General features: G+C 45.3%; 1 protein-coding gene across 4 annotated transcripts in view; it reads right to left on the bottom strand.

The window, feature by feature from the left end:
• The window catches only part of ctif (CBP80/20-dependent translation initiation factor), a 300,050-nt gene that overhangs the window by 147,168 nt on the left and 126,243 nt on the right, over nucleotides 1-26,639 (bottom strand). For 2 of the 4 annotated variants that reach the window (XM_070867474.1, XM_070867475.1), the window contains exons 4-6: nucleotides 10,912-11,028; nucleotides 5,260-5,333; nucleotides 3,506-3,613 (exon numbers count right to left, since the gene is read on the bottom strand). In XM_070867474.1, coding sequence (XP_070723575.1) covers nucleotides 3,506-3,613; nucleotides 5,260-5,333; nucleotides 10,912-11,028 — 299 coding nt within the window. The remainder of the gene's footprint in view (nucleotides 1-3,505; nucleotides 3,614-5,259; nucleotides 5,334-10,911; nucleotides 11,029-26,639) is intronic. The other 2 variants (XM_070867476.1, XM_070867477.1) reach the window with 2 other exon arrangements.

Genomic DNA, 26,639 nt, shown 5'->3' with positions numbered 1-26,639 from the left:
CAAGGAAACTAACCCGGATACACTCTATGGACTCTTCCTCAAGGCGACCCTGACCAATTTGCTTTGTCCAATCAATATGAAGGTTAAAATCGCCCATGATTATTGCCATTCCTTTATTACAAACCTCCATTATTTCTTGATTCCGTCCAACAGTGTAGCTACTGTTTGAGGGCCTATAGCTGACTCCCACTTGTGATTTCTTTCCTTTTATTATTCCTCATCTCCACCCAAACTGATTCAACATCCTGATCCTCTGAGCCAATATCATTTCTCACTAACGCACTGATCCCATCCTTTATTAACAGTGCTACTCCATCTCCTTTTCCTTTCTGTCTGTCCTTCCAAATTGTTAAATACCCCCGAATATTTAGTTCCCAGTCCTGTCACCTTGCAACCACGTCTCTGTAATGGCTATCAGATCATACCCATTTGAATCTATTTGTGCCGTCAACTCATCTATTTTGTTACAAATGCTACGTGCATTTAGACAAAGAGCCTTTAAATTTATTTTTTTCCTGCTTGTTTCCTCTGTCCTTCAAACTCACTTTGTACATCTTTGCTTTCCAATTCCAGCTTTACTCCCCTCCCTACTGACTCTATTCTCAGGTTCCCATCCTCCTGCCAAGCTAGTTTAAACCCTCCCCAACAGCACTAGCAACCACCCCCTCCCGCCCCCCCCCCTCCACCCCGTGAGGATATTGGTCCCGGCTCTGTTGATGTGCAACCCATCCGGCTTGTACAGGTACCACCTCCCCCAGAAGCGGTCCCAATGCCTCAGGAATCTAAAGCCCTCCCGCCTGCACCATCTCTCCAGCCACGAATTCATCTGTTCTATCCTCCTGTTTCTGTACTCACTAGTTCATGGCATTGGGAGTAATCCGGAGGTTACTACCTTTGAGGTCCTGCTTTTTAATCTCTCTCCTATTTCCCTAAACTCTGCCTGCAGGACCTCATCCCTCTTTCTACCTAGGTCATTGGTCCCGATATGGACTTATTTTCTTATGTAGTAGAGCTCTCCCACACTGTTTCTTTAACAGCTGCCCATCCCCCTCCAAGCAGGCTCAACCTGTTCCCTTGACAACCACGATCTCAGCATCAACTGCCCTAAATATAAAGCATTGTTTTAGGAGCTAAAAGAACTTTTAAGTAATTTAAAAAAAAATTGTGACATGCAACCAAATCATATCGACATAAACAGCTCCCCATTGGGATATTTCAGTGCATGTGGGTTGGAGTGTAGAAAAACAAAAAAATCCAAAACCTCATTAACGAATGTGGGGCAGATTTTTCCCTTCCTACACCTGGGCCTATTGGATCACCGAGGTCCAGCACGTAAAGGAAAATCAGACATGGAGGAGCACACGCTGGTATACACACACATATATACAAACACACGCATATATACACACACATTTACATTTTCAGGGCAAGGGAAGAGAAGTGGCATCACATAAAAAACAACCCGAGTGAGTCACCAAACACAAATTTCCAGTGTTCAAGGGAAATACATTTGCGTGGGTCATCATACATCGTTAGTTTTATTGACCAACAGGTGATGTATTATAAGTCCACAGACTGCTGAAGGAAACAAAGCTCTTTATTAAACTGAACTGGGCTTATGGCAGGACGTGGTTTTCGTTGCTGTTGAATTAGGACATATTGTATACTTGTCCTCAGAACAGACCAGCAAATCCCGAATTTTGTTGCAACAAGTTGTGATACAATGTTTGCAGCAATTTGTGGTGTTTGCCAAACACAAAAAATAGAATATATTTACAGATGCACAAACATCCCCATGGCATTACTCAGTGAGTTGGAGGATGTTATCTTATAACGTCAGGAGCTAATACCAATTATAGCATGGAACTTGCGATGGATTGTAATATATTTGAGCTCCTGCGGCAGTGCCGTGGACAAAAATATTAACTCTCGCTATCTGCAACTGGCTCTCTACTTCTGCCCTATTCTAATTCTTATTATTTTCTCTCTGTATTTATCTTCAATCCTTTCTCTCTATGACCCATACCTACTAGTAGCAGCTCACAATTCTGGGCACCAATGTTCCCTCTATTTTTTTTCCCGTGCGCAGTCGCTTTAAATTTGCTGCACGGTATCTCTTCCCGCTTGTGAGTGTCCGACACGGACGGGATCTCCGGATTTGCTGCACAGCTGAGAGGGAACGTTGCTGGGCACTGATGCCCTTTACTCATTGTGGTATCTTTACTCATTATTGGTCTCGCCTCTCTCGTTTGCAAGTCTGCGTGACTCTCAAATATTCTGTTACATAATGTACTCAATATCTCTTACTTTTTCCCCCCCAAGGTCTGGGGTATGTAGGAAGATGAAAGACAATATGTATTGGGCAGTCATGAGAGAAGGAGGGGCTGAGGATCAGGCTAGGATATCTTTGGAGGGGTGTGATGGAGAGCTGCACCCAGGAGAGGGGGATTGGGGCTGGAACTGGAGTGTAGGAGGGAGAGGACATGGGCAAGAGGAATGGGAATATTCCTGTGCAAAAGCACTGCGATCTGGGAACAGTTAGTGGAATTGCGATCTGGTAGCAGCACGCAGGCCGGGTTAGGAAGCATGTGGACCAAAATACACTCAAATGAAGGAGGCTGGATGGAGCAGTGAATTAATCACTGTCCATTCATCCAAGGTCATTCAAGGAATGTTGATTCAAATCCTGCTCAGAGCCAGGAAATAAAACCCTGTGTGTGTTAGACAGTCAGAGCACAGCTGCCAGTGTGGAAGTGGGTCCTCAGCACAAAGCCACCCATAATGTGCCACTGAACTGCCAATCTTACTCGGAGAAGAGGGCTGCTGAGGGAAATGATCGTGACACATTGGTGTAGCAGAGGTCTCTTCCTGGGGCAGAGTAGAGGAAGCTAGACTCTGCATTTGGCCTGCGCTAGCATCTGAGGGAGCACTGAATATCAATACCCGCGCCCCCCCCCAAAAAAGTTGAGAAGTATCCCAGTAGTTAATCTTTGACCTTGCTGAACGTAGAAACAAATCCGTGCCTCTGTTAAGTTTGAATCCGACTCCCTTATGTGAAAGTACGCAGCTCAGGCAAAGAATTATTTCTGTGGGCAACGGACGTGGTTGATTCTGAAATGCCCCCTGAAGTGGCCTAGCAAGTCACTCAGTTGCGTCAAACTGCTAACAGCAGAGAAGACCCACCACCATCTTCTAAAGGCAACTAGGGATAGGAAATAAATGCCGGCCTTGCCAGCCACACCCACACTGAATATACACATGTAAAATGCGCAAGAGTAGGGTGCAATGTCTCACGCAGTGTAGCTTCCTATCTAAGCTGGACCATTGGGGAGTTTCCAAGAACAAAGAGAATGCTCCCCACAGGCTGCTTGCCAGCTTTCTCAGCCATGGAAAACAATGTGTGCCTTTTGAGCACACCCAAGAGGAAAATTATGGAGATGAAGCTCCTCCAACTGGAAATAATGTCAAGAATCCCCCTTTTCACATTCGGAGAAACGATACTTACCCTTCTCGGTCAATGTGGGGGAGGTACTTGGATGCGTTTTGTAAATGCTTTCGATGAAACGAGTTGGTGAAATCTAATTTCTCAGGTTGCAGATCCCATGTTGCTCCACTGCAAGAGAAAACCCGCACACATTATAACCCACTGGGAAACGGGCCTGTATCAGGCTGTCCTTAAACTAGTCTCTGCTTTCCAGAGGAACAGGCCCACGAGGGGGTTTCTTTAAATCGAAGAGATCCAAGAAATTCTCCTATTCACTCTGTTTTCCCAAAGGAACAGGCAAGTACCTGATGGGCTCCCTCCTTCCCACATACCTCCGTCTTGGTTTGTTAATCTCCTCCTTTTTTGAGGCATTTTTTCTCTTCTTTCTTTTACTGAGTTCTCCTTACACCTTGCGTCCCAGGGTGAAAGGATAGGTGACATGCTCCCAAGTCCTATTCTGAAAGAGGCTGGTTAGAAGCTCGGCCATGTGCAAGCGAGCATTATTTTCTGCGAGGTTCAAAGTTATTTGCCCCAACACATCTACTTCACAAAGAATTTCAGGTTTCGACTCCTCAGACACGTGACGTGTAGTTACAGGAAGGAGAGAATTAACAGCACCAGACACTTCCCCAGGCCTGGAAAATAAAACTGCCATTTGTTTCCCCCCCCCCGCACCCCCACCACCATTATTTGGCAGAGCCTTCTAGCAATCTTGCTATTTTTGGCACAGACAAAAAATAGCAGCAAACAGAAGTTATGAACAGAGATGGGCAAGAGCCACAGCTGAGTGGCAGATGTTAAGTACAAAGGGGCATAAGGCCACAATAACACAGACTGCCGAGCGCCAACACGAAAAGTTACACATGAGCAGGATAGGACAGAATGTGTTGGCAATGGAGGAGAGAGAAAGAGTGAGGGGGGGGCAGGTGAATGAATCCAGAGAGGGTTACTAAGCAAAAAGCCACGATTGTGCTTCCTCAAGAGTGAAATACTGAGTACAGAAGAACATTTGTTGGCCCTGTCTTTGCTCTCCTCTTTTGCAATTAATCGGTTTCACGAGTCGACAAACCATAAGAATATTGTTTGTACAGTCGGAGAATACGATATCACAATATTCAAGTTACCTTCCACATCACATTACTTCTGCAGCATCAGGGGACTCGATTTCTGTGAGCTGAAGTTATTTTTAAAAGTGGCTGGCCTAGAAAGCACCGAGCTCCCTGGAGATGCTTATGCTGCAAGGGTTAAATCTTTTATTTAAATTAGAATCCAGGAAGTCACAGCAATTTCCATATGTTGAATAAAAATCATGATCATCTCAAACCATTTTTTTTTTTTTAAAACCTTTTTCCCCCCCCATGTGTGAGGTGCAGAAGCAACTTCAGTTACCCCCGTTGCATTTACCACTCGTAACCCTCTCTCCCAACCCAAGCATCACTTAAACAGAAAGGCTTGCCACGGCTGAAAATATTAATATTGTCCCCCACACCCCCACCCCCGCCCGCTCAGACACATGTGCATGTATCAGTCCAAGAGACTGAGCGCACAGCTCCCAACTCGAAAGAGGAACGCAGGCAAATGCTTGTTCTGGTAGCTAAGCTGGACACGGCTCAGAATAGTGAAAGTAGTGGAAGAGAAATAAAAGTTAAGCAACATTGCTCATTGCTAATAACTTGAAGCACGTCTGCCATTGGGCAGGAATTAACCGAAAGCAGCAAAGAGTGGGAGTTGGGGTAAGAGGAATGAAAATTAAAAGCAGAAAGAAAACCACATACCTGACGTGTTCATAGGTGTTAACTGCCCAGATATCCGTCCCCAGAATATCATACGATGTCTCTTGGTTACAGTTCTAGAAACAGAGGAAAACATCCACAGAATCAGCATAAACATGAGAATTAACTCAGAATAGTTACGGAAAATAAAATATGTAACCTTAAGGTGCCTAGCCTTCGCACAGCGGTCTTGAGTCAGAGGACCATGAATTCAAGCCCTACTACATGGGTCATCACCCCTCTCCTCAACAAAACAAACCTTGACCCCACTGTGCTAGCAAACTACCTCCCCATCTCCAACCTCCCTTTCCTCCCCATCTCCAACCTCCCTTTCCTCCCCAAAGCCGTTGAAAGTGTTGTCACCTCCCAAATCCGTGCCCATTTTCCCCTGAACTCGATGCTTGAATTCCTTCAATCTGGTTTCCGCCCCGCCACAGTACTGAAACGGCTCTCATCAGTCACAAATGACACCCTTTGTGACGGTGACAAAGGTAAACTATCCCTCCTTGTTCTTCTCGACCTGTCCACAGCCTTTGACATGGTTGACCACTCCATCCTTCTCCAACACCTCTCCACCATCGTCCGGCTGGATGGGTGGGACTGCACTCACCTGGTTCCATTCTTATCTTTCTAATTGTAGCCAGAGAATCACCTGCAATGGCTTCTCTTCCTGCTCCCACATCGTTACCTCTGGTGTCCCCCAAGGATCTATCCATGGCCCCCTCCGACTTCTCATCTATATGCTGCTCCTTGGCGACATCATCCGAAAACACAGAGTCAGTTTCCACATGTACGCTGATGACATCTAGCTCTACCTCACTACCACTTCTCTCAACCCCTCCATGGTCTCTAAATTGTCAGACTTCTTGTCCGACAGCCAGTACTGGATGAGTAGAAATGTTCTCCATTAAATATTGGGAAGACCGAAGCTATTGTCTTTGGTTCCCGCCACAAACTGTGTTCCCTAACCACTGATTCCATCCCTCTCCCTAGCATCTGTCTGAGGCTGAACCAGACTGTTCGCAACCTTGGTGTCATATTTGACCATGAAAGGACCACATATCTGCGGCATAACTAAAACCGCCTATTTCCACCTCTAACATTACCCGCCTCCGCCCCTGCCTCAGCTCATCCGCTGCTGAAACCCTCATCCATGCCTTTGTTACCTCTAGACTTGACTACTCCAACGCACTCCTGGCTGGTCTCCCACATTCTACACTCTGTAAACTTGAGGTCATCCAAAACTTGGCAGCCCGCGTCCTAACTCTCACCAAGTCCCACTCACCCATCACCCCTGTGATCGCTGACCTACGTTGGCTCCCGGTTAAGCAATGCCTCGATTTCAAAAGTCTCATTCAGGGCCTCGCCCCGCTCTATCTCTGTGATCTTCTTCAGCCTCACAACTCCCCCCTTCCCGAGATGTCTGCACTCCTCAAATTCTGCCCTCTTGAACATCCCTGATTATAACTGCTCAACCATTGGTGGCTGTTCCTTCAGCTGCCTGGGCCCCAAACTCTAACTCCCTACCTAAACCTTTCTGCCTCTCTTTCCTTCTTTAAGACGCTCCTTAAAACCTCTCTCTTTTAGTTGCCATAATTTCTTCTTCTGTGGCTCAGTATCAGATTTATTTTTGTCTTATAACACTGCTTTGAAGCACCTTGGGACATTTTTCTATGTTAAAGGCACTACATAATTACAAGTTGCTGTTTTTTGAAGACATAATCTAGGCTGACACTTCAGTGTAATACCGAGGGAGTGCTAGACTGTGACTGTAGGGTCAATCTGAATTTAAGACTGAGATCAATAGATTTTTGTCAGATGGATATTGTAATCTATGCACCTGTGAGAATGCTCACAGGTTTGTAACGCTGTTGCGCCAAAAGTTAATTCGTTTATTGTGTTGGTTTTAGTGATCCCTCCTCCCCCCCTTTAATAAGGAGGCACTTGTACTAATGTTGCAACAAAATAGCTGTAGCGCTGTTGCATTGCGAGTGGTTTAGCCAGTCACGTGATGTTCACAAGGCTCAATAAAACCCCAGTCAGTTGGGTCTGGGTCATCCACGATGATGTAAGAAGTTGTGAGCCTAGTGGATGAACTGGTAATGTGTAGTGTGATTGTTAAACTTTGTTAATAAACCAACTCGTTCTGAATAGCAATGTGTTGCCATGAATTCTTAAGCAAAGAACCCATGAAGCAAATCCATTACAAATATTAGGAGATGTGAAGCAAAGACGGGTTGAATGCAGTTCAGCCATGATTGAATAGAATAGTGAAATAGGCTCGAGTGGCTGAAGGTTGGTATATTTTTTTATATGCAAACTCTACTGTCCCTGAATTGGGACTTGAGTTCCATTTCAGTGTATTTAATCTCTGGCACGTTGCTTCAGTGGGGTTACACTTATGCTGTTGCTCCTCGATAAATTTATCTACCTCTTCAAGCCTTTGTCAATTTTTTTTGCTTCACCTTTGAATGCATTTTGTACTGATCAAGGTGGGAGATGTCAACCCTGTGTAATGGCATCCAGCGACAAGCAATGTCAGGTCAGATACAGAATGATTAGATGCAGAGTAAATCTCCCTCTATGATGTTCATAACATGTGTCTCTGCCCTAACCGGAGAATAATCTCCCCTAATGTACCACCAGTGTGATATTTTTTCATTTCTCACACGTCGTCCATTATCCTTCCGAGTAAGACTGCCAGTCAGTGACAACTTTGTACCAGTTTTGTCCGTTGGGCCACATGGTCACTGGAAATGGACTGCCAAAATTTCATTCCACCAACCTCAGACATTAAAACCCAAATTCCACATGCCAATTCCATTGCTATAAGTTAAGTTTAAAAAAAAACCACCAAGAATCTCAGGCCAGAACTTTCCAAGGGGCCAGCAGGCAGGATTGGTGACGTGTCGAGTGAGAAATGTGATTTTTTTTGATAGCGGGTTGGGACCCCGGTGTCAACCCGCCGTAGCGCGCCTTTCCCAATAGCACAGTTGTAATTCCAATCCCACCCACAGAGGCCGGCGACCCAATTAAACCAATTATTGGGTTGTTGACAGACCCTAAATAATGCTTCTAACCTAACCTTTTAACTTTAGCTGCTCGTCCACAAGGTGCACGCTGCTCGTGGACCATGTCTGTGAACCTGAGGCGGGAGTTGAATGGCCATTAAACCAGCTGATTAGTTGACAGATTGAAATGTGCTATAAAATCTCTCACCTCACAGTTGTCCACTTGTCAAGCGCAGAAGCTATTGCTTACTCCATTGGGAGCAAAGATTGAGCTTTATGCCGGCTGCAAGCTCTCCATCCAGTGTCACCTCTCTCGTCATTGACAGATTGCTTCCGTCATCTATTCCATCAGCATGGGTACCGTTTCTACTGTTTCACCTTGGTCCTCAGAATCTGACCTTGATCAGCCCCAACCCCAGCAGCACCGGGCACACCAACACCACCAACAACCTTCTCCACAATCACCTGACGCTGCACAGGACAAATAGCATCAGCATCCGACCACATTGCTGCCCGGGAGGCCAGGGATGGCCTCATCATGTCCAGATTTAGTTAACTTTACGCTGTACACCCTGACTGCCACATGATGCACCAGGTTGGCACCATCCACATCAACGCCATAAAGCATCCCTACAATGCCCAAGCCATTCCTTTCACACTCAGCACCATTGCGGAGGTACAGTTATGTCTCACCATTCACTGCAACTCACTAAGCCACTTCCAAAGGTGCACACAAATCTGTCCAAGACCGGAAAGTGTTGAAAATAAAGATTTTTTATGTTTGCCAGCACATTAACAGAAACTTTACATGAACATTGGATAAAACACCAGAGTGGCTTAACTTGCATGTTGTTAGTTATGATTGCACTCGGATGAGGGCGATTGTGAGGGGGATGGGTGGAGGTGCAAGGTGAGTCGGTGTGAGCAAGCAGGTGGAGGAGTAGGGTAGGGAAGGCAGAGTGATGTGGATGATATGAGAGGCACAGGAGGATGAAGGCGAGTGTGTGTTTGTACTAACATTTCATGATCAAATGGGATCCCTGAAAGGTTTGTGCCACTGCACCCAGGTCCTCCTGATGACATCCCTGCTTGTGACCTCCTCTACAACGTGAAACCAGGCTGCGTTGGTCTCCTGGGGAGGTCTCTGCCGCCCATGGCAAGGGAAGAGAGACCTCTCTGCGTGCTGTGACACCCCCCATAAGCATATGGAGGAAGGCATATGATAATGTGGGTGCAGCCATGCACCTCTGTGCAGTCAGTGCTTGTAGCACAAACGTCAAAAGAAAGTTGGCCATGGTCTTTTTAAGGAAAACAGCTAATGACGCATCATGAATGAGGTCACCAGACCCGCTTCCTCTAATTGGCTTGGGAAAGACGCTGGGTGGGCTTAACAATCCCTCGTAATGCAAATTAATTTTAGGCAGCGAGATGTAGTCAGCAACGGGGCCATGACCTGCCACCGACACCGCTCACTCACTCACCCGCACCGAACCCGCCGAGGTGAACAAAATCCTGGCCTAAGTGTTCTCACACCTGACTACCTTGCTTAGGGCAGTTTTGTGCTATGGGGACATCAGTATCACCCAAAATAAACTTTACTGAATCCCTAAAATAATTGGTGATATTGTGCTGGAGTCTGGAGATCAGCACTTTATCCGACAATCATTCCGATTGTAGCTTGGTTGCATTTACCCAAGGCTAATAATGCAAATTGTGCTAGATGACCACGTCGCATAATGTTTGCACAGGCCCCAAAAGAGACGGAAGGCCGGTTTCAGACTGCAAAATGATCCACCCATCCTTTGGCCCCATCGCATCACAAGCTGCCAAAGAATCCTCGACTCCCACAGATGCAACTCATCTAGAACTGGAACCAGGACCAAGTCCTCCCCCTTCCCTAAAAGTATGGATCGCAGCTCCCAAATCTGGAATATCAGTAAAGGAGTAAGGAGCCAGGCTAGGGGATTGGAACAGAAACACAAAACAACAGCTAGCACTTCTTTTCAAATTGGATTTTAATTTCTACCCAATGGCTCTCCTGATCATTACACAAATCTCAAAACACTGACTTGGATGTTCCTGATCTGTATAGTGCTTCCATGCTCCAACTCCAAGGATTCTAGGGCAGTTAAGACTAGTCAACCCAATCCTCTTTCATCTCGGGCCTTTCCTGGTTTCTCTACAAAGAGCAAAAATCCTTTTTTGGCCAATATATTCAATCTAATGCAAAGGCAGATCAAAATTTAACTATGATGCTTTTTGTGTGTGCGCATTAGGTGACAACAAGATCAACTGTTGTGAAGCTCCAAAAGGTAGAATTATCTGTTGCTACACACCTTTTGGGCTCATCATTACATGCTGCATTACAGATGTGTAATATGCAACATGAGTGAGCATTTCAGAATAAGAAGTGATAAAACTAGGAATAAAGCTTTGGTTTAAAAAGAATTACTAACTAAGGTCTGGATATTTAAATGCCAAAGCTTCACTGTGTTTAGCTATAGTGTAAAATCTGCTTACTGAAACACAGTACAGCACAAAAAAACTTACATGTGCTATTTTTTCCCCCTCAACTCTCAAAAGTTTGCTAACAATTGAAAGCTTATTGTACCTTGCAAACTACCCTCAATTGCCTAGAATCTACCTTCACTGGGTGGCGAGTGATCGAGTGATTGCTGTGTCCTTGGCTGCCAGACCCAGGTGTGGAGCCTGAACTAGGCCGAGAGCCTGTACTCCCATTGCTACTATGATCCCATTCTTCCTAGAAAGAGAAAATAGAAAGGAGCATATTTAACACTCTGTACTAAACCTAGTGAATATCAAGTTGATTGTGTGATACGATAAATGTCTCCACAAATGAGGCTGGCCAAATAATGCCAGCATAACAGACTAACAAAGGTTGATCAATAGCTTAAAAAAAACCCTCAAAACCAGCCCTGAATGCAAGCCTACGACATGTAAAAACACCTAGTTACACTAAAGGTGCAGTAAGATATGGATAATTGGCAAAAAAGAGTTAATTCATTCACTTGGTTGGGTCCTGATGGTAGATTAAATACTAATCCAGTCCAAACTGCTTGAGCCAAATTAGGGAATCACTCCCTGCCAGACATAAACTGGTTGAGGGTTCGTTGATGAGGAGTCAAGGTGAAGGATTAAGGATTCGTCTGGTGCCCTTGATAATGTTTGTTGTCAGGGTATATGTCCCAATGTTCTTACAAAGATGTGAGCGGGAACGCGAGCGGAGGAGAGAGAGAAAATGAGAGAGAGAAAATGAGCAAGAGAACCGTACATGGAGGAAAATCAGAAGAGGGAGAGAGAGAAATCATATATTTTTTTTAAAAAGATAGACTTGTGATACTCCAGAATAGAAATTTTGCTGATCAACCAGCACCTGAAACATTTAGGGCGAGATCCTGAATCAGAACCGATTCACCTGCTCTGCATCGCCAGTATTTTCGGTTTACAGTTTAGATTTCCATTATTTATGTCAATAATATTAATCTTGATGATCAGTGTGTTTATGGCTCAGGGAACTTTCTTGTCCACTAAAAGATAAGTATTGCCAGACCTATGGACAGAAGTGAGGTGGCACCTGGTTGAGTTCAGGGAATACTAGCACTATATTTTATTCTTCCACTCTAACAATCGCACCCTGACTTTTCTCTTCAAACTCCCCTTAAGTTCAGAGGCAGGTTCGCTCTCTCCGTTCTTCCTGAGATCACAAGGTACTCGATCACCTCGTCCTCTCTTAATACAATATGCAGCCCAGCAGTTAAAAAGTGTACAAATTTGCTTGATGGCAGATCAAGTCACAAAAGCACTGTTCACCCCAGTTAATAGAGGCTCTCTTCCTCCTCCAACCCCCTCCAGTTTACAGATGTACTTTACTCCTTCCACCATTCCCCCAGCTAACAAGGGATCTTTTCCTTCCTCATGATCTTTTCGCTTACCAGTCTCATCTACAGACAGTGCTGGGACCAGACACTACTATGGGTGGGAATTCCTTTAACCGGGCCAAGAATTCCTACAGACATCTCGCAGCACAGCCTTCACTCCCAGAGCAATGCGGCAGTGTCAGACAAGAGGCACAGTGGGACCAGAAGCGTGGTGGTGGTGAAGTGGCAGAAATTTCTATTGAGGCAGCAAATTCACTGTTGCATTAGAAAGCACATCAAAGCTGCCCGGGGGTAAAAGGTATACTGGTTTATGTACGGTATATGAATGCCTCACTTTGGGCTGAATTTTCATCACCAGTCTGTACCCTTTTTTTGGCATCCGCTGTTTTTTTTTGGAGCCAACTAAGATCTGCAAGTTTCGCCAAAGTTTCTGTGCCATCGTAAACTGCTTACAGCCGAGTATTTTAGTTCCCGATTTTTGAGACGTCACTGGGGGTGCCGGATGCCGGCAGCATAATTTCTGGCCATTTAAGCGAGTTTGGCCAACTAGGATTTTTTCAAAAACGGCGCAGTGCACCATTCTGAAAAACTTCCCTGAACTTAAAAATAAATCGCGCAGAGAAAACGCCATTGTTTTAGCGGAGTTGAGTTAAGTTTTGGAGGGAGGGAAGAAGACACGGCACCGGGGGCGGGGAGCCATTCGGGCCGGGATAGAAGCAGCACCGGGGGCGGGGGGCCATTCGGGCCGGGATAGGAACATCACCGGAGGCGGGGGGCCCATTCGGGCCGGGATAGGAGCGCAGACCTTAAGCTCCACACAGAGCTGAAGGACAATCTGCGCCACTCCAAAATGAAAGTTTATTCCGGCGAAACTTGCAACTGTTTTTTGCCACTAGTGCAGTCGGCCACTAAAAAAAAAAATCGGATGTACCTCAACAACTGCGCCAAAAATTGACAATGTGGAAAATTGGCCCCTATATCCTTGTCAGACAACATCTGAAAGAGAAAAGGCAGATTAACATTCCACATTCCCTGAACTTAATTGCTTGTTTTGGGGGCAGTTCGGAGAGGGTTCACTGGGTTGGTTCCAGAGATGAGGGGGTTGACCTGTGGGGAGGGTTGAGTAGGTTGGGCCTCTGCTCATTGGAGTTCGGAGGATTGGGGGGTGAGCTTATCAAAACGTATGGGATTATGAGGGGACTTGACAAGGTGGATGCAGAGAGAATGTTTCCACTGATGGGGGAAACTAGAATAGGGGGCATGATCTTAGAATAAGGGGCCGCCCATTTAAAACTGAGATGAGGGGGAATTTATTTTCTCAGAAGGTTGTAAATCTGTGGAATTCGCTGCCTCAGAGAGCTGTGGAAGCTGGGACATTGAATAAATTTAAGACAGAGATAGACAGCTTCTTAACCGATAAGGGATTAAGGGGTTATGGGGAGCGGGCAGGAAAGTGCACTTGAGTCCATGATCAGATCAGCCATGATCCTATAAAATGGCAGAGCAGGCTCGAGGGGCCGTATGGCCTATTCTCGCTCCTATTTCTTATATTCTTATTATTCCTTCATTAAAATTGTCCGACCTCTTTTACATTTCCAGCATTTGTTTTTATTGTAAATTTCAATATTCAGAGTTTTTCTTTTCAAATAAGAACATAAGAATTAGGAACAGGAGTAGGCCATCTAGCCCCTCGAGCCTGCTCCGCCATTCAACAAGATCATGGCTGATCTGGCCGTGGACTCAGCTCCACTTACCCGCCCTCTCCCCGTAACCCTTAATTCTCTTATTGGTTAAAAATCTATCCATCTGTGACTTGAATACATTCAATGAGCTAGCCTCAACTGCTTCCTTGGGCAGAGAATTCCACAGATTCACAACCCTCTGGGAGAAGAAATTCCTTCTCAACTCGGTTGTGAAATGTTGTGAAGGAGTTGCACTAGAACATAACAGAAGAAATAGGAGCAGGAATGGGCCATTTGGCCCCTCGAGCCTGCTCTGCCATTTATTAAATTCATGGCTGATTTGATCACAGACTCAGCTCCACTTCCCTACCGCTCCATATAACCCTTTATTCGCTTATCGCTCAAAAATCTGTCCATCTCCGCCTTAAATGTATTCAATGGCCCAGCCTCCACAGCTCCTGGAGGCAGAGAATGCCAAGATTTATACTAGAAGGTTTAATTCTTCTCTGAAAGCAGGTCACCTCCTGCTACATGCAATTGCTGTGGCAGCACATGCGGGGGCCCTGCCTGCTCTGTAACTTACTACTCAGAGAAGCACAGGTTTAAAAAACATCAAATTGTTTTTTTTCTGCATTTTTGTGGCTGCATTAATTTCTGCCTGGAATAGAAATCGACCATTAACTAGTTTCAGATGGAGTCACCGAGGAAATATATCCAGGACTGGCGTAGCTACTCGAACTTATACAGAGTCTTTAATGTGGAAAAACAACCCAAACACCAGAGAGAAGCATAAGGGAAAAAAGGGATGCTGAGCCAAAGGAGGATATCTTAGGAGGAGTGAGCAAAAGATTGTCAAAACGATTACTTTCAAGGAGGGTCTTGAAGGAGGGGGAGGGAAGAGAACAGCAGAGTGTGGGGCCTATGCAGCTGAAGGCACAGCCACCAATGTTGGTGGGGGGAGAGCAGCGTGGTGGTGTGAGTTGGGGGGACGGGGGGGGGGGGGGCGGGGCAGCGTGATGCATTAAGATGCCAGAGGAAGAGAGAGATTGTTAGGGAATGGGGCGTGTAGCAGTGGAGAAGGTTAGAGATAGGGAGAGGCGAGTCCATCGGGGATTTAAACACAAGGAAGGGAATTTTAAAATTGAGGAGTTGGGGAAACTGGGAGCCAATGTAGGTCAGCAAGGACAGGGGTGATGAGTGGGACTTGATCCGGGATAAGGCCCGGGCAGCAGGGTTTTGGATGAGTAGGAATTTGAGGGGTCGACGGAAAGGATCAATTAATGTTTCCTGGGCTCGACTGTCCTTCTTCGACCAGAGATCCAGACTATAAAGATTTTTGTCCCAATGCCTGAAATCCAACTGCAAGAATTTGTTTTGTGGCCCAGAAGTTCAAAAATTCACACGAGTACATTGTAAGCCGCTGGCCAAGTATTTGAAGAATTTTAATAAACTAGTTTGCCCTGTGTTTGACAAGGGCAACACATAATTCAGTCTAGCCTCAAAAGCTGAGCAAAGCAAAAACAGGAGCTTCCCTTGGAACCCGACAGCATTACTCCTGCTGGCTGAGCAGGTTTGTGGTTCGACAACGTACTTGCATGTTAACTTTTCCTTTCCTGTTCCTTCTTTTGAAGATTTGTTTTTGTTTTCTTAATTTTTCCACTCCTTTCCTGAAGGTGCTGGTCAGATTATGGCAAGTTCAAGGGGCATACACAATACTTCAGTACCTTGCTCAAGTAGCCAGTCTTTATGTGCAGGCGTAGAGACTGTTTGGCATGTTATTCCTCAATGGAAGGCATCACAACCCTAACCAACAAGCAAGCAAGATCACATTCCAGCAGGGGCAAATGATCATGGGAGCCGAGGTCAACTGTAATGCCCCAACTACCTACCCAGCTCCAATCAGCACAGATTGGGGCTTGAACGCTGAACTCCTGGTCTGTAGAGCCTTGATCTGCACTGCATAGTGTACTTTCCAACTGAGACAGTTAAGTTTGGAGGGAGTGGGGGGGGGAAAGAGATGCTTTTATATATTTTTTTCAAACCAACTGTGCATATGTTCTGAGAGAAATGATTCAGTTTTGGGAAGAGAACAGCACATGTCACAATGATGTCACAGCCAAACAAACACTATGGTGTTAGAAAAACAAATGATATCATGTTGCACGTTAGAGAATGAAAATTCTTTGCTAAAATTAGAGGTTTAACCACAGCCATTAAAATTGTTCAATCTGGTTCTTCAATGTTTACATAGTAATACATCATAGAATTATGGAACGATACAGCACAGAAGGTGGCCATTCGCCACACTGTGCCAGTACTGGCTCTTTGAAAGAGCTAATCAATTAGTCCCATACCCCTGATCTTTCCCCCTACCCTTGAAATTCTTTTCTCCCTTCAAACATTTAGCAAATTCCCCTTTGAAAGTTATTATTGAATCTGCTTCCACAACCCTTTCAGTGTTTCCTGATCAATACAACTCACTGTATCAAAAACATTCTCATCTTACCTCTGGTTCTTTTGCCAATTATCTTAAATCCGTGTCCTTTGGTTACCGACCTTTCTGCTACTGAAAACAGTTTGTCTATATTTACTCTCTCAAAACCCTTCATTTTGAACACTTCTATTAAATCTCGCCTGAACCTTCTCTGCTCCAAGGAGAACTACCCCAGCTTCTCTAGTCTCTCCACAGAACTGAAGTCCCAGTCTAGAAAATAGAACATAGAAACATAGGAACAGGAGGAGGCCATTCAGCCCCTCGAGCCTGTTCTGCCATTCAATGAGATCATGGCTGATCTGCGACTTAACTCCAGATATCTGCCTTTGGCCCATATCCCTTAATACCTTTGTTTAACAAAAAGCCACCGATCTCAGATTTAAAATTAACAATTGATCTAGCATCAATTACCATTTGCAGACGAGAATTCCAAACTTTTACCATCCTGTGTGTGTAGAAGTGTTTCCTAATTTCACTCCTGAAAGGTCTGGCTCTAATTTTTAGACTATGCCCCTAGTCCTAGAATCCCCAAACAGCGGAAATAGTTTATCTACCCTATCTGTTTCCCTGAATATCTTGAAAACTTCAATAAGATCACCCCTTAAACGTCTAAATTCTAGGGAATATGACGCTAATTTGTGTAATCTCTCCTCGTAACTTAACCCTTGGAGTCCGGGTATCATTCTGGTAAACCTGTACTGCACTCCCTCCAAGGCCAATATATCCTTCCTAAGCTGTGGTGCCCAGAACTGCTCACAGTGCTCCAGGTGTGGTCTAACCAGGGCTTTGTACAGCTGCAGCATAACTTCTACCTCCTTGTATTCTAATGCTCTACTACAACAAGTATTTATATAGCGCCTTTAATACAGTGAAACATCCCAAGGCGCTTCACAGGAGTATTAGGAGAAAAAAAATTGAAACTGAGCCACAGAAGGAAAAATTAGGGCAGGTGACCAAAAGCTTGGTCAAAGAGGTAGGTTTTAAGGAGCGTCTTGAAGGAGGACAGAGGTGGAGAGTCGGAGAGATTTAGGCAGGGAATTCCAGAGCTTGGGGCCTAGGCAACAGAAGGCATGGCCACCAATGGTTGAGTGATTATAATCAAGGATGCTCAAGAAGGCAGAATTAAAGGGGCGCAGACATTTTGGGGGTTTGTGGGGTTGGAGGAGATTACAGATATGGGGGGGAGGGGCAGAGGGTGGGGGTGAGGCCATGGAAGTTTTGAAAACAAAGATGAGAATTTTGAAATGATAAAATCATAGACATTTACAGCATGGAAGGAGACCATTTCGGCCCATTGTGTCCGCGCCAGTTGACAAAGGGCTATCTAGCCATTCCAACTTTCCAGCTCTTGGTCTGTAGTCTTGTACGTTACATCACTTCAGGTGCACATCCAAGTACTTTTTAAACTGTGGTGAGGATTTCTGCCCCTACCACCCTTTCAGGCAGAGCTCCAGATCCCCACCACCCACTGGGTGAAGAAATTTCCCCTCAAATTCCCTCTAAACCTTCTAGCAATTACTTTAAATCTATGGCCCCTGGTTGTTGACCCCTCTGCTAAGGGAAATAGGTCTGTCCTATCCACTATATCTAGGCCCCTCATAATTTTATGCACCTCAATAAGGTCTTCCCTCAGTCTCCTCTGTTCCAAAGAAAACAGACCCAGCATCTCCAATCTTTCCTCATAGCCAAAATTCTCCAGTCCAGGCAACATCCTCGTAAATTTCCTCTGCACCCTCTCTAGTGCAATCACATCTTTCTTGTAATGTGGTGACCAGAACTGCATGCAGTACTCTAGCTGTGGCCTAACCAGTGTTTTATACAGTTCAAGCATAGCTTCCCTGCTCTTGTATTCTATGCCTCAGCTAATAAAAAGTATTCCGTGTGCCTTCTTAACCATTTTATCTATCTAGCCTGCTACCTTCAGGGATCTGTGGACATGCACTCCAAGGCCCCTTTATTCCTTAGTGCCCTACCATTTAATGTGTATTCCCTTGCCTTGTTAGCCCTCCCCAAATGCATTACCTTACACTTCTCCGGATTGAATTCCATTTGTCACTGTTCTGCCCACCTGACCAGTACATCGATAGCTTCCTGCAGTCTACAGCTTTCTTCTTCATTATCAACCACACAGCCTATTTTAGTATCATCTGCAAACTTCTTAAGCATACCCCTTACATTCAAGTCTAAATCACTGATGGATACCACAAAAAGCAAGGGACCTAGTACTGAGCCCTGCAGAACCCCACTGGCTACAGACTTCCAGTCACAAAAACACCCATCAACCATTATCCTTTGCTTCCTGCCTCTGAGCCAACTTTGGATCCTACTTGTCACTTTGTTTTGGATCCCATGGGCTTTTACTTTCGTGACCAGTCTGCCATGTGGGACCTTATCAAAAGTCTTGCTAAAATCCATATACACTACATCAAATGCACTAATCATCGACCCTCCTTGTTACCTCCTCAAAAAATTCAATCAAGTTAGTCAGCTACGACTTCCCTGAACAAATCCATGCTGACTGTCCTTGATTAATTAGAGTCTTTCTAAATGAGTCTATCCTTCAGGATTTTTTCCAATAATTTTCCCACCACTGAGGTTAGGCTGACTGGCCTTTAATTACTCGGTCTATTCCTTTCTCCCTTTTTAAACAAAGGTTTAAAATGGGAGAAAGTTACAGGGTTAAAGGGTTACAATCAGGCGTTGCTTAACCGGGAGCCAATGTAGGTCAGCGAGCACAGGGGTGATGGGTGAGCGGGACTTGGTGCGAGTTAGGACATGGGCTGCCGAGTTTTGGATCACCTCGAGTTTACGTAGGGTAGAATATGGGAGGCCTGTCAGGAGTGTGTCGGAATAGTCAAATCTAGAGGTAACAAAGGCATGGATCAGGGCTCCAGCAGTGGATGAGCTGAGGGCAGGGCGGAAATGAGCAATGTTACGGAGGTGGAAATAGGCGGCCTTAGTTATGCTGCGGATATATGGTCAAAAGCTCTTTTCAGGGTCAATTATGACACCAAGGTAGCAAACAGTCTGGTTCAGCCTAAAGATATATGACATTTTAATGATCTATCTACCTGGATCCCCCCCAAGTCTCTTTGGACATCTACTGTTTTCAGCTTTTCACCATTTAGAAAGTACCCTGTTCTATCCTTTTTAGGTCCAAAGTGGATGAGCTCATATTTGCCTATACTGAAACCCATTTGCCACAGTTTTGCCCATTCACTTAATCTATTGATATCCCCTTGTAATTTTATGCTTTAATTTACACTGCCCACATTGCCGCCTATCTGTGTGTCAATATGACTTTCTACGCCAGCATCTAAGTTGTTAATAAATACTGTGAATATTTGAGGCCCCAACTCAGGACACGACGAGTCATATCCTGCCAATTTGAGTAGAATAGAATCATAGAACGTGATCTCGGCAATCGTGGCGAGATCAGGATGGCCAGGATACGTGGCGGGTGGTGAAGGTGCTCCTCGCTCCAGCCCGCACTGTATGAACAATCTTCCGTTGATTGGGCTCGTTAAGCCCGCACTGCTCGGTTCTCGGTCTGATGACACGTCATCAGCCAGGTTCCTTAAAGGGGCATCGAGCTGCTGCTGCAAACACTGGCAGCGCTGCACTCAGGCTCTCCCATGACTCCCTCCATATTCTTAAGGAGGGAGTCACAGCGCGCAGGGAGGTTCTCTTCCCTTCCAACGGGCGGAAGAGACCTCCCCAGGTGATCCACACAGCCTGGTTGCATGTTGCACAGGAGGGCACAAGCAGGGATGTTGTCAGGAGGACCTGGCTGCAGTGGCGTAAAGCTTTAAACAATTGCAGTAGATCACGAAACATTACTGCAAAGCCACACCCAACCTCATCCTCCTGTGCCACTCATCACATCCCCATCACTCTGCCTTCCCTACCCTTCTCCTCGTAGACAATCCCTCGAAGCGAGGATGACTTGCTTCCACGCCAAAAAGGGATGAGTTCACAGGTGTTTCAATGAAGGACGTAATATTTCAGGTCCCGAACTACATCCTGAAGGGTGGAAGATACCTCTGCATGGATTGTTTTTTAAACGTGTGGTGGCTGTTGCACATCAGCCACCACACGGGCTTGACAGAGCTTGGTCTTGTTCCAGTGGTAAGGATTACCCAAGACTAACTGGAGACCAGCTCTACTGCACGGACCTAGTGCGCACACATATCGCAGTGTGGGCTGGTCCGTGTTGCCCAGGGCCTTGAATTATATACAGAAACAGATTAGAGGGGAAATAAGGAGATTGGGCAGATGATTTTATTTTATTTTCCATAAAAAAAGGTCAGTTGATGACTGTATATACTTTCTTGTAAACTTCTACCTAAAATAAGCAGAAATCACACACTTAAGTCCTCAACTGGAATACAAGCCCCATTCCAGCACCCATCTCTGCCCTTGCCTCAGCTCATTTGCTGCTGAAATCCTCATCCGTGCCTTTGTTATATCTAGCCTCGACTATTCCAACACACTCCTGCCAGCCTCCAACATTCTACCCTGCGTAAACTTGGTGATCCAAAACTCGGCCGCCGTGTCCTAACTCACACCAAGTCCCATTCACCCATCACCCCTGTGCTCGCTGACCTTTATTAGCTCCCGGTTAAGCAACACCTCGATTTCAAAATTCTCATCCTGGTTTTCAAATCTCTTCATGGCCTCACCCCCTCCCCATCTCTGGAACCTCCTCCAGCCCCATAACCCCGCAAGATATCTGCACTCCTACTCCTGCATCATCATAGGCAGTCCCTCGAAATCGAGGAAGACTTGCTTCCACTCTAAAAGTGAGTTCTCAGGTGACTGTACAGTCCAATATGGGAATTACAGTCTCCGTCACAGGTGGGATAGATAGTCGTTGAAGGAAAGGGTGGGTGGGGAGTCTGGTTTGCCGCACGCTCCTTCCGCTGTCTGCGCTTGATTTCTGCATGCTCTTGGCGATGAGACTCCTGCACACGCTTACTCATGCCAACGTACCTTGCACCTTCACCCATCCCTCTCTATCTACATTATCACTTCCCATCTCACTAGCCACCCCTCACACTCACCCTCATCCTTGTCCAATTATTCAAACTAACAACATACCAGGATAGACACTCGAGTGCTTTAGCAAATCTTTGTTTAAAGTTTCTGTTACTGTGCTGTCAAGCATTGAAATCTTTATTTTCACCACTTTGCCTTCTTGGACAGATGTGTGCTTAGTGAGTTCCAGTGAATGGCAAGACATAACGCCTCCCCCCCCCACTCCCGGCAATGGTGATGAGTGTGAAAGGAATGGTTTCGACATTGTAGGGATGCTTTATGGTGTTGGTATGAGGTGGTGCCAACCTGGCACATCATGTGGCAGCCAGGGTGTACAGTGTGTCGAGCCTATGCTGGCTCCCTGCAAGAGCACTTCAGCTAGTCCCACTCCCCTGCCCTTTCCCCGTAGTCCTGCAAATGTTTTCCTTCAGTTACTTATCCAATTTCCTTTTGAAAGCCATGACTTAAATCTGCCTCCACCGCCCTTTCAGGAAGTGAATTCCAGATCCTAACCACTCGCTGCGTAAAAAGTTTTTCCTCATGTCGCCTTTGGTTCTTCTGCCAATCACCCTAAAGCTGTGTCCTCTGGTTCTCAGCCATTCTGCTAATGGGAACAGTTTACATAAGAACATAAGAAATAGGAACAGGAGTAGGCCATATGGCTGATCTGATCATGGACTCAGCTCCACTTCCCCGCCGGCTCCCCATAACCCCTTATCCCCTTTTTGTTTAAGAAACTGTCTAGTTCGGTCTTAAATTTATTCAATGTCCCAGCTTTCACAGCTCTCTGAGGCAGCGAATTCCACAGATTTACAACAGAGAAGAAATTTCTCCTCATCTCAGTTTTAAATGGGCGACCCCTTATTCTAAGATCATGCCCTCTAGTTCTAGTCTCCCCCATCAGTGGAAACATCCTCTCTGCATCCACCTTGTCAAACCCCCTCATAATCTTATGCTTTGCGATAAGATCACCTCTCTATCTACTCTGTCTAGACCCCTCATGATTTTGAACATCTCTATTAAATCTCCTCTCAACATTCGCTGCTCTAAGAGAACAACCCCAGCTTCTCCAGTCTATCCACAGTCCCTCATGCCTGGAATCATTCTGGTAAATCTTTTCTGCACCCTCTAAGGCCTTCACATCCTTCCTAAAGTGTGGTGCCCAGAATTGGACACAATTCTCCAGTTGAGGCTGAACCAATGTTTTATACAGGTTCTTCATAACTTCCTTGCTTTTGTACTCTATGCCTCTATTTATGAAGCCCAGGATCCCATTAGCTATTTTAATCACTTTCTCAATCTTCCCTGCCACCTTCAATGATTTGTGCACATATACCCCCAGGTCTCTCTGTTCCTGCACCCTCTTTAGAATTATACCCTTCAGTTTATATTGCCTCTCCTCGTTCTGCCTACCAAAATGTATCACTTTGCATTTTCTGAGTTAAATTTCATCTGCCACATGTGCCATCCATTCCACCAGCCTGTCTACGTCTTCTTAAAGTCTATCACTATCCTCCTCACTGTTCACTCTATTTCTAATTTTGTGTCATCTCCAAATTTTGAAATTATGCCCTGTACACCCATGTCTAAGTCATTAATATATAACAACAAAAGCAGTGGTCCTAGAACCGAACCCTGGGGAACTCCACTGTGTACCTTCCTCCAGTCCAAAAAACAACCGTTTACCACGACTCTCTGTTTCCTGTCACTTAGCTAATCTCGTATCCATACTGCCACTGTTCCTTTTATTCCATGGGCTTCAACTTTGCTGACAAGCCTATTATGTGGGCTTTTATCAAATGCCTTTTGGAAGTCCATGTACACGACATCAATCCCCTCTGTTACCTCATCAAAAAACTCAATTAAGTTAGTTAACCACGATTTACCTTTAACAAATCCATGCAGGCTTTCCCTAATTAACCCATACTTGGCCAAGTAACTGGTAATTTTGTCCCTGATTATTGTTTCTATAAGCTTCCCCTCTACCGAGGTTAAACTGACTGGCCTATACTTGCTGGGTTTATCCTTACATTCAACAAAGGTGCAAGATTTGCAATTCTCCAGTCCTCTGTCAGCAGCCCCATATCCAAGGAGGATTGAAAGATTATGGCCTGTACCTCTGCAATTTCCAACTTTACTTCCCTCAGTATCCTAGGATGCATCCCATCAGGTCCTGGTGACTTATCTACTTTAAGTACAGCTAGTTTTTTTAGTACCTCCTCATCATCAATTTTTATTCCATCCAATATCTCAACTACCTCCTCTTTCACTATGACTTTAACATCTTTTTCCTTGGTAAAGACAAATGCAAAGCAGCCATGCTCTCTGCCTCCATGTGTAGGTTTCCATTTTGGTCCCTAATCAGCCTCACCCGTTCTCTTACTACCCGTTTACTATTTACACGTCTATGGAAGACTATTGGATTCCCTTTTATGTTAGCTGCCAATCTATTCCCTTACTCCCTCTTTGCCCTCCTTACTTCCTTTTTCACTTCAGAGAGCTGTGGAAGCTGGGACATTGAATACATTTAAGACAGAAATAGACAGTTTCTTAAACGATAAGGGGATAAGGGGTTATGGGGAGCGGGCGGGGAAGTGGAGCCGAGTCCATGATCAGATCAGCCATGATCTTATTGAATGGCGGGAGCAGGCTCGAGGGGCTGTATGGCCTACTCCTGCTCCTATTTCTTATGTTCTTATGTTCCCCTCTGAACTTTTAAAATTCAGCCTGGTTCTCACTTTTTACCTGCCCATTATCCCTACTGTCTTCTGCCACTCAGCCAATTTCTTAACCAGGTCAATAATTTGCCCTCAATTCCGTGGGCTTCTACCTTAGTTAACAGTTTCTTATGTGGGACTTGATCAAATGCTTTCTGGAAGTCCATATAAATAACATCGATAGACATTCACCTGTCCACTACTTTAGTCACTTCTTCAAAAAATTCAATCAGGTTTGTCAGACATGACCTACCTTCCACAAATCCATGCTGAAAATTTGAGGTGTTCAGTCACCCTATCCTTAATTATAGATTCCAGCAATTTCCCGACAACAGATATTAGGCTAACCAGTCTACATTCTCTGATTTTCCGCTCTCACCTTTCTTAAATAGCAGAATGACAGACACAATTTTCCAATTTAAAGAAACTGTTTCTGAACAGAGAGAACATTGGAAGATTACAGTTAGGATATGTGCAATGTGCTCACCTACTTCCTTTAAAACCTTGGGATGGAAACCATCTGATCCTGAGGATTTGTCGCTCTTTAGTGCCATAACTTTCTTCACTACTCTTATTTTATGCAGGTTAATTTTATTGAGTTCCTGTCTCTGATTCAATATTAGTATCCTTGGGATTTCCAGCTTGCTATTCACTTCTACTGCAAATACTGGCAGTGTAATTATTCAATATATCCGCCATTTCCTCATTATCATTGACAATATCATCTCTGCATCCTCTCCAAGGCCTTGCCATCCTTCCTAGCGTGGTGCCCAAAATTGGTACGATACTCCAGCTGGGGCCGAGCCAGTGGTTTATAAAGGTTTAACATAATTTCCTTGCTTATGTACTCTTTGCCTCTGTTTATAAAGCCAAGTGTCCCATATGCTTTTTAAAAAAAAAAGCCTTCTCAACTTGTCCTATCTCCTTCGAAGATTTGTAACATACACCACTAGATCTCTGTTCCTGCACCATTTTTAAAATTGTACCATTGTTTATCTTGCCTCCTCATTTTTCCCACCAAAATGCATCACTTCACACATCTCTGTGTTGAACTGCATCTGCCACATGTCTGCCCATTGTAGGAAATTCAACTCAACTCCAATTGGATACAATGATAAACACATTACTGTACCGGAGCGATAGTTTACTGAACCAAGCCGAAGGTATATCATCCGCTCTGTCCTGGATTGATGTTACATGATGGGCCCTTCCTCCAGCAAATTCTTCTACATTAAACAACCTCAAGCGCTTGTCCTTTACACACCAGAAAACGGAACTACACAGAGCCTAAACCATTCAGCAGGAACCAAACTTTATTGCCTTGTTTTCCTTAATGTTCCTGCTCTGACCACACCATTTGCCTGTCCCAATCAGATTCCTGATCATGTTCTGTCTTCCTAGCATTGTAACTAATGTTTGTTCTGGCTTCAATAACATGATAAAGTTTGCTGACTCTATTGTTCTCTACATAATAGCCGCTAAAGGAGGTGCGTGGAGAGGCAGGAGTTCCGGGGTCGGCGAGAGGCCTATAAAGGCCATTGAGACTGGGAGCAGCGTCGAGGAGGTGCGAGGAGGAGGCGTATCTTGTGCAGCTACAGGGAGAAGGCAAAAAAGAAAGGTGACGTCACAACCAAGGGGGTAAGTGATTGGCGAGTAGTTTTTCTTTTTTCTCCTATAACAGTGAGTAAACTTTAGCATTGTTGTTGCCAATTTAAGTTAATCTAAGGGTTAAGTCATGACAGGAGAGCTCGGTCACGTGATATGCTCCTCCTGTACCATGTGGGAAGTATATCCGCTTCCAGCTCCTGACTGGCCGCGTTGCGGAATTGGAGCCGAGGGTGGATTCACTCTGGAGCATCCACGATGCTGAGAACGACGTGAGTAGCACGTGTAGTGAGTTGGTCTTACCGCAGGAGAAGGGTCCACAGCCAGATCGGGAATGGAAGACCAGCAGAAAGAGTAGTGCAAGGAAGGTAGTGCAGGGGTCCCCTGGGGTCATACCCCTGCAAAACAGATACACTGCTTTGAGTAGTGTTGGGGGGATGACTCATCAGGGGAGGGCAGCAGCAGCCAAGTTCATGGCACCGTGGGTGGCTCTGTTGCACAAGAGGGCAGGAAAAAGAGTGGGAGAGCTATAGTGATAGGGGATTCAATTGTGAGGGGAATAGATAGGCGTTTCTGCGGCCGCAACAGAGACTCCAGGATGGTATGTTGCCTCCCTGGCGCAAGGGTCAAGGATGTCTCTGAGCGGGTGCAGGACATTCTAAAAAGGGAGGGAGAACAGCCAGTTGTCGTGGTGCACATTGGTACCAACGACATAGGTAAAAAAAGGGATGAGGTCCTACAAAACGAATTTAAGGAGCTAGGAGCTAAATTAAAAAGTAGGACCTCAAAAGTAGTAATCTCGGGATTGCTACCAGTGCCACGTGATAGTCAGAGTAGGAATCGCAGAATAGCGCAGATGAATACGTGGCTTGAGCAGTGGTGCAGCAGGGAAGGATTCAAATTCCTGGGGCATTGGAACCGGTTCTGGGGGAGGTGGG

This window comes from Pristiophorus japonicus, chromosome 2, assembly GCF_044704955.1.
Source record: "Pristiophorus japonicus isolate sPriJap1 chromosome 2, sPriJap1.hap1, whole genome shotgun sequence".
Lineage (NCBI taxonomy): Eukaryota > Metazoa > Chordata > Chondrichthyes > Pristiophoridae > Pristiophorus > Pristiophorus japonicus.
The sequence above is the reverse complement of the archived record's forward strand: the minus strand, read 5'-3'. Positions and strand labels throughout refer to the sequence as shown.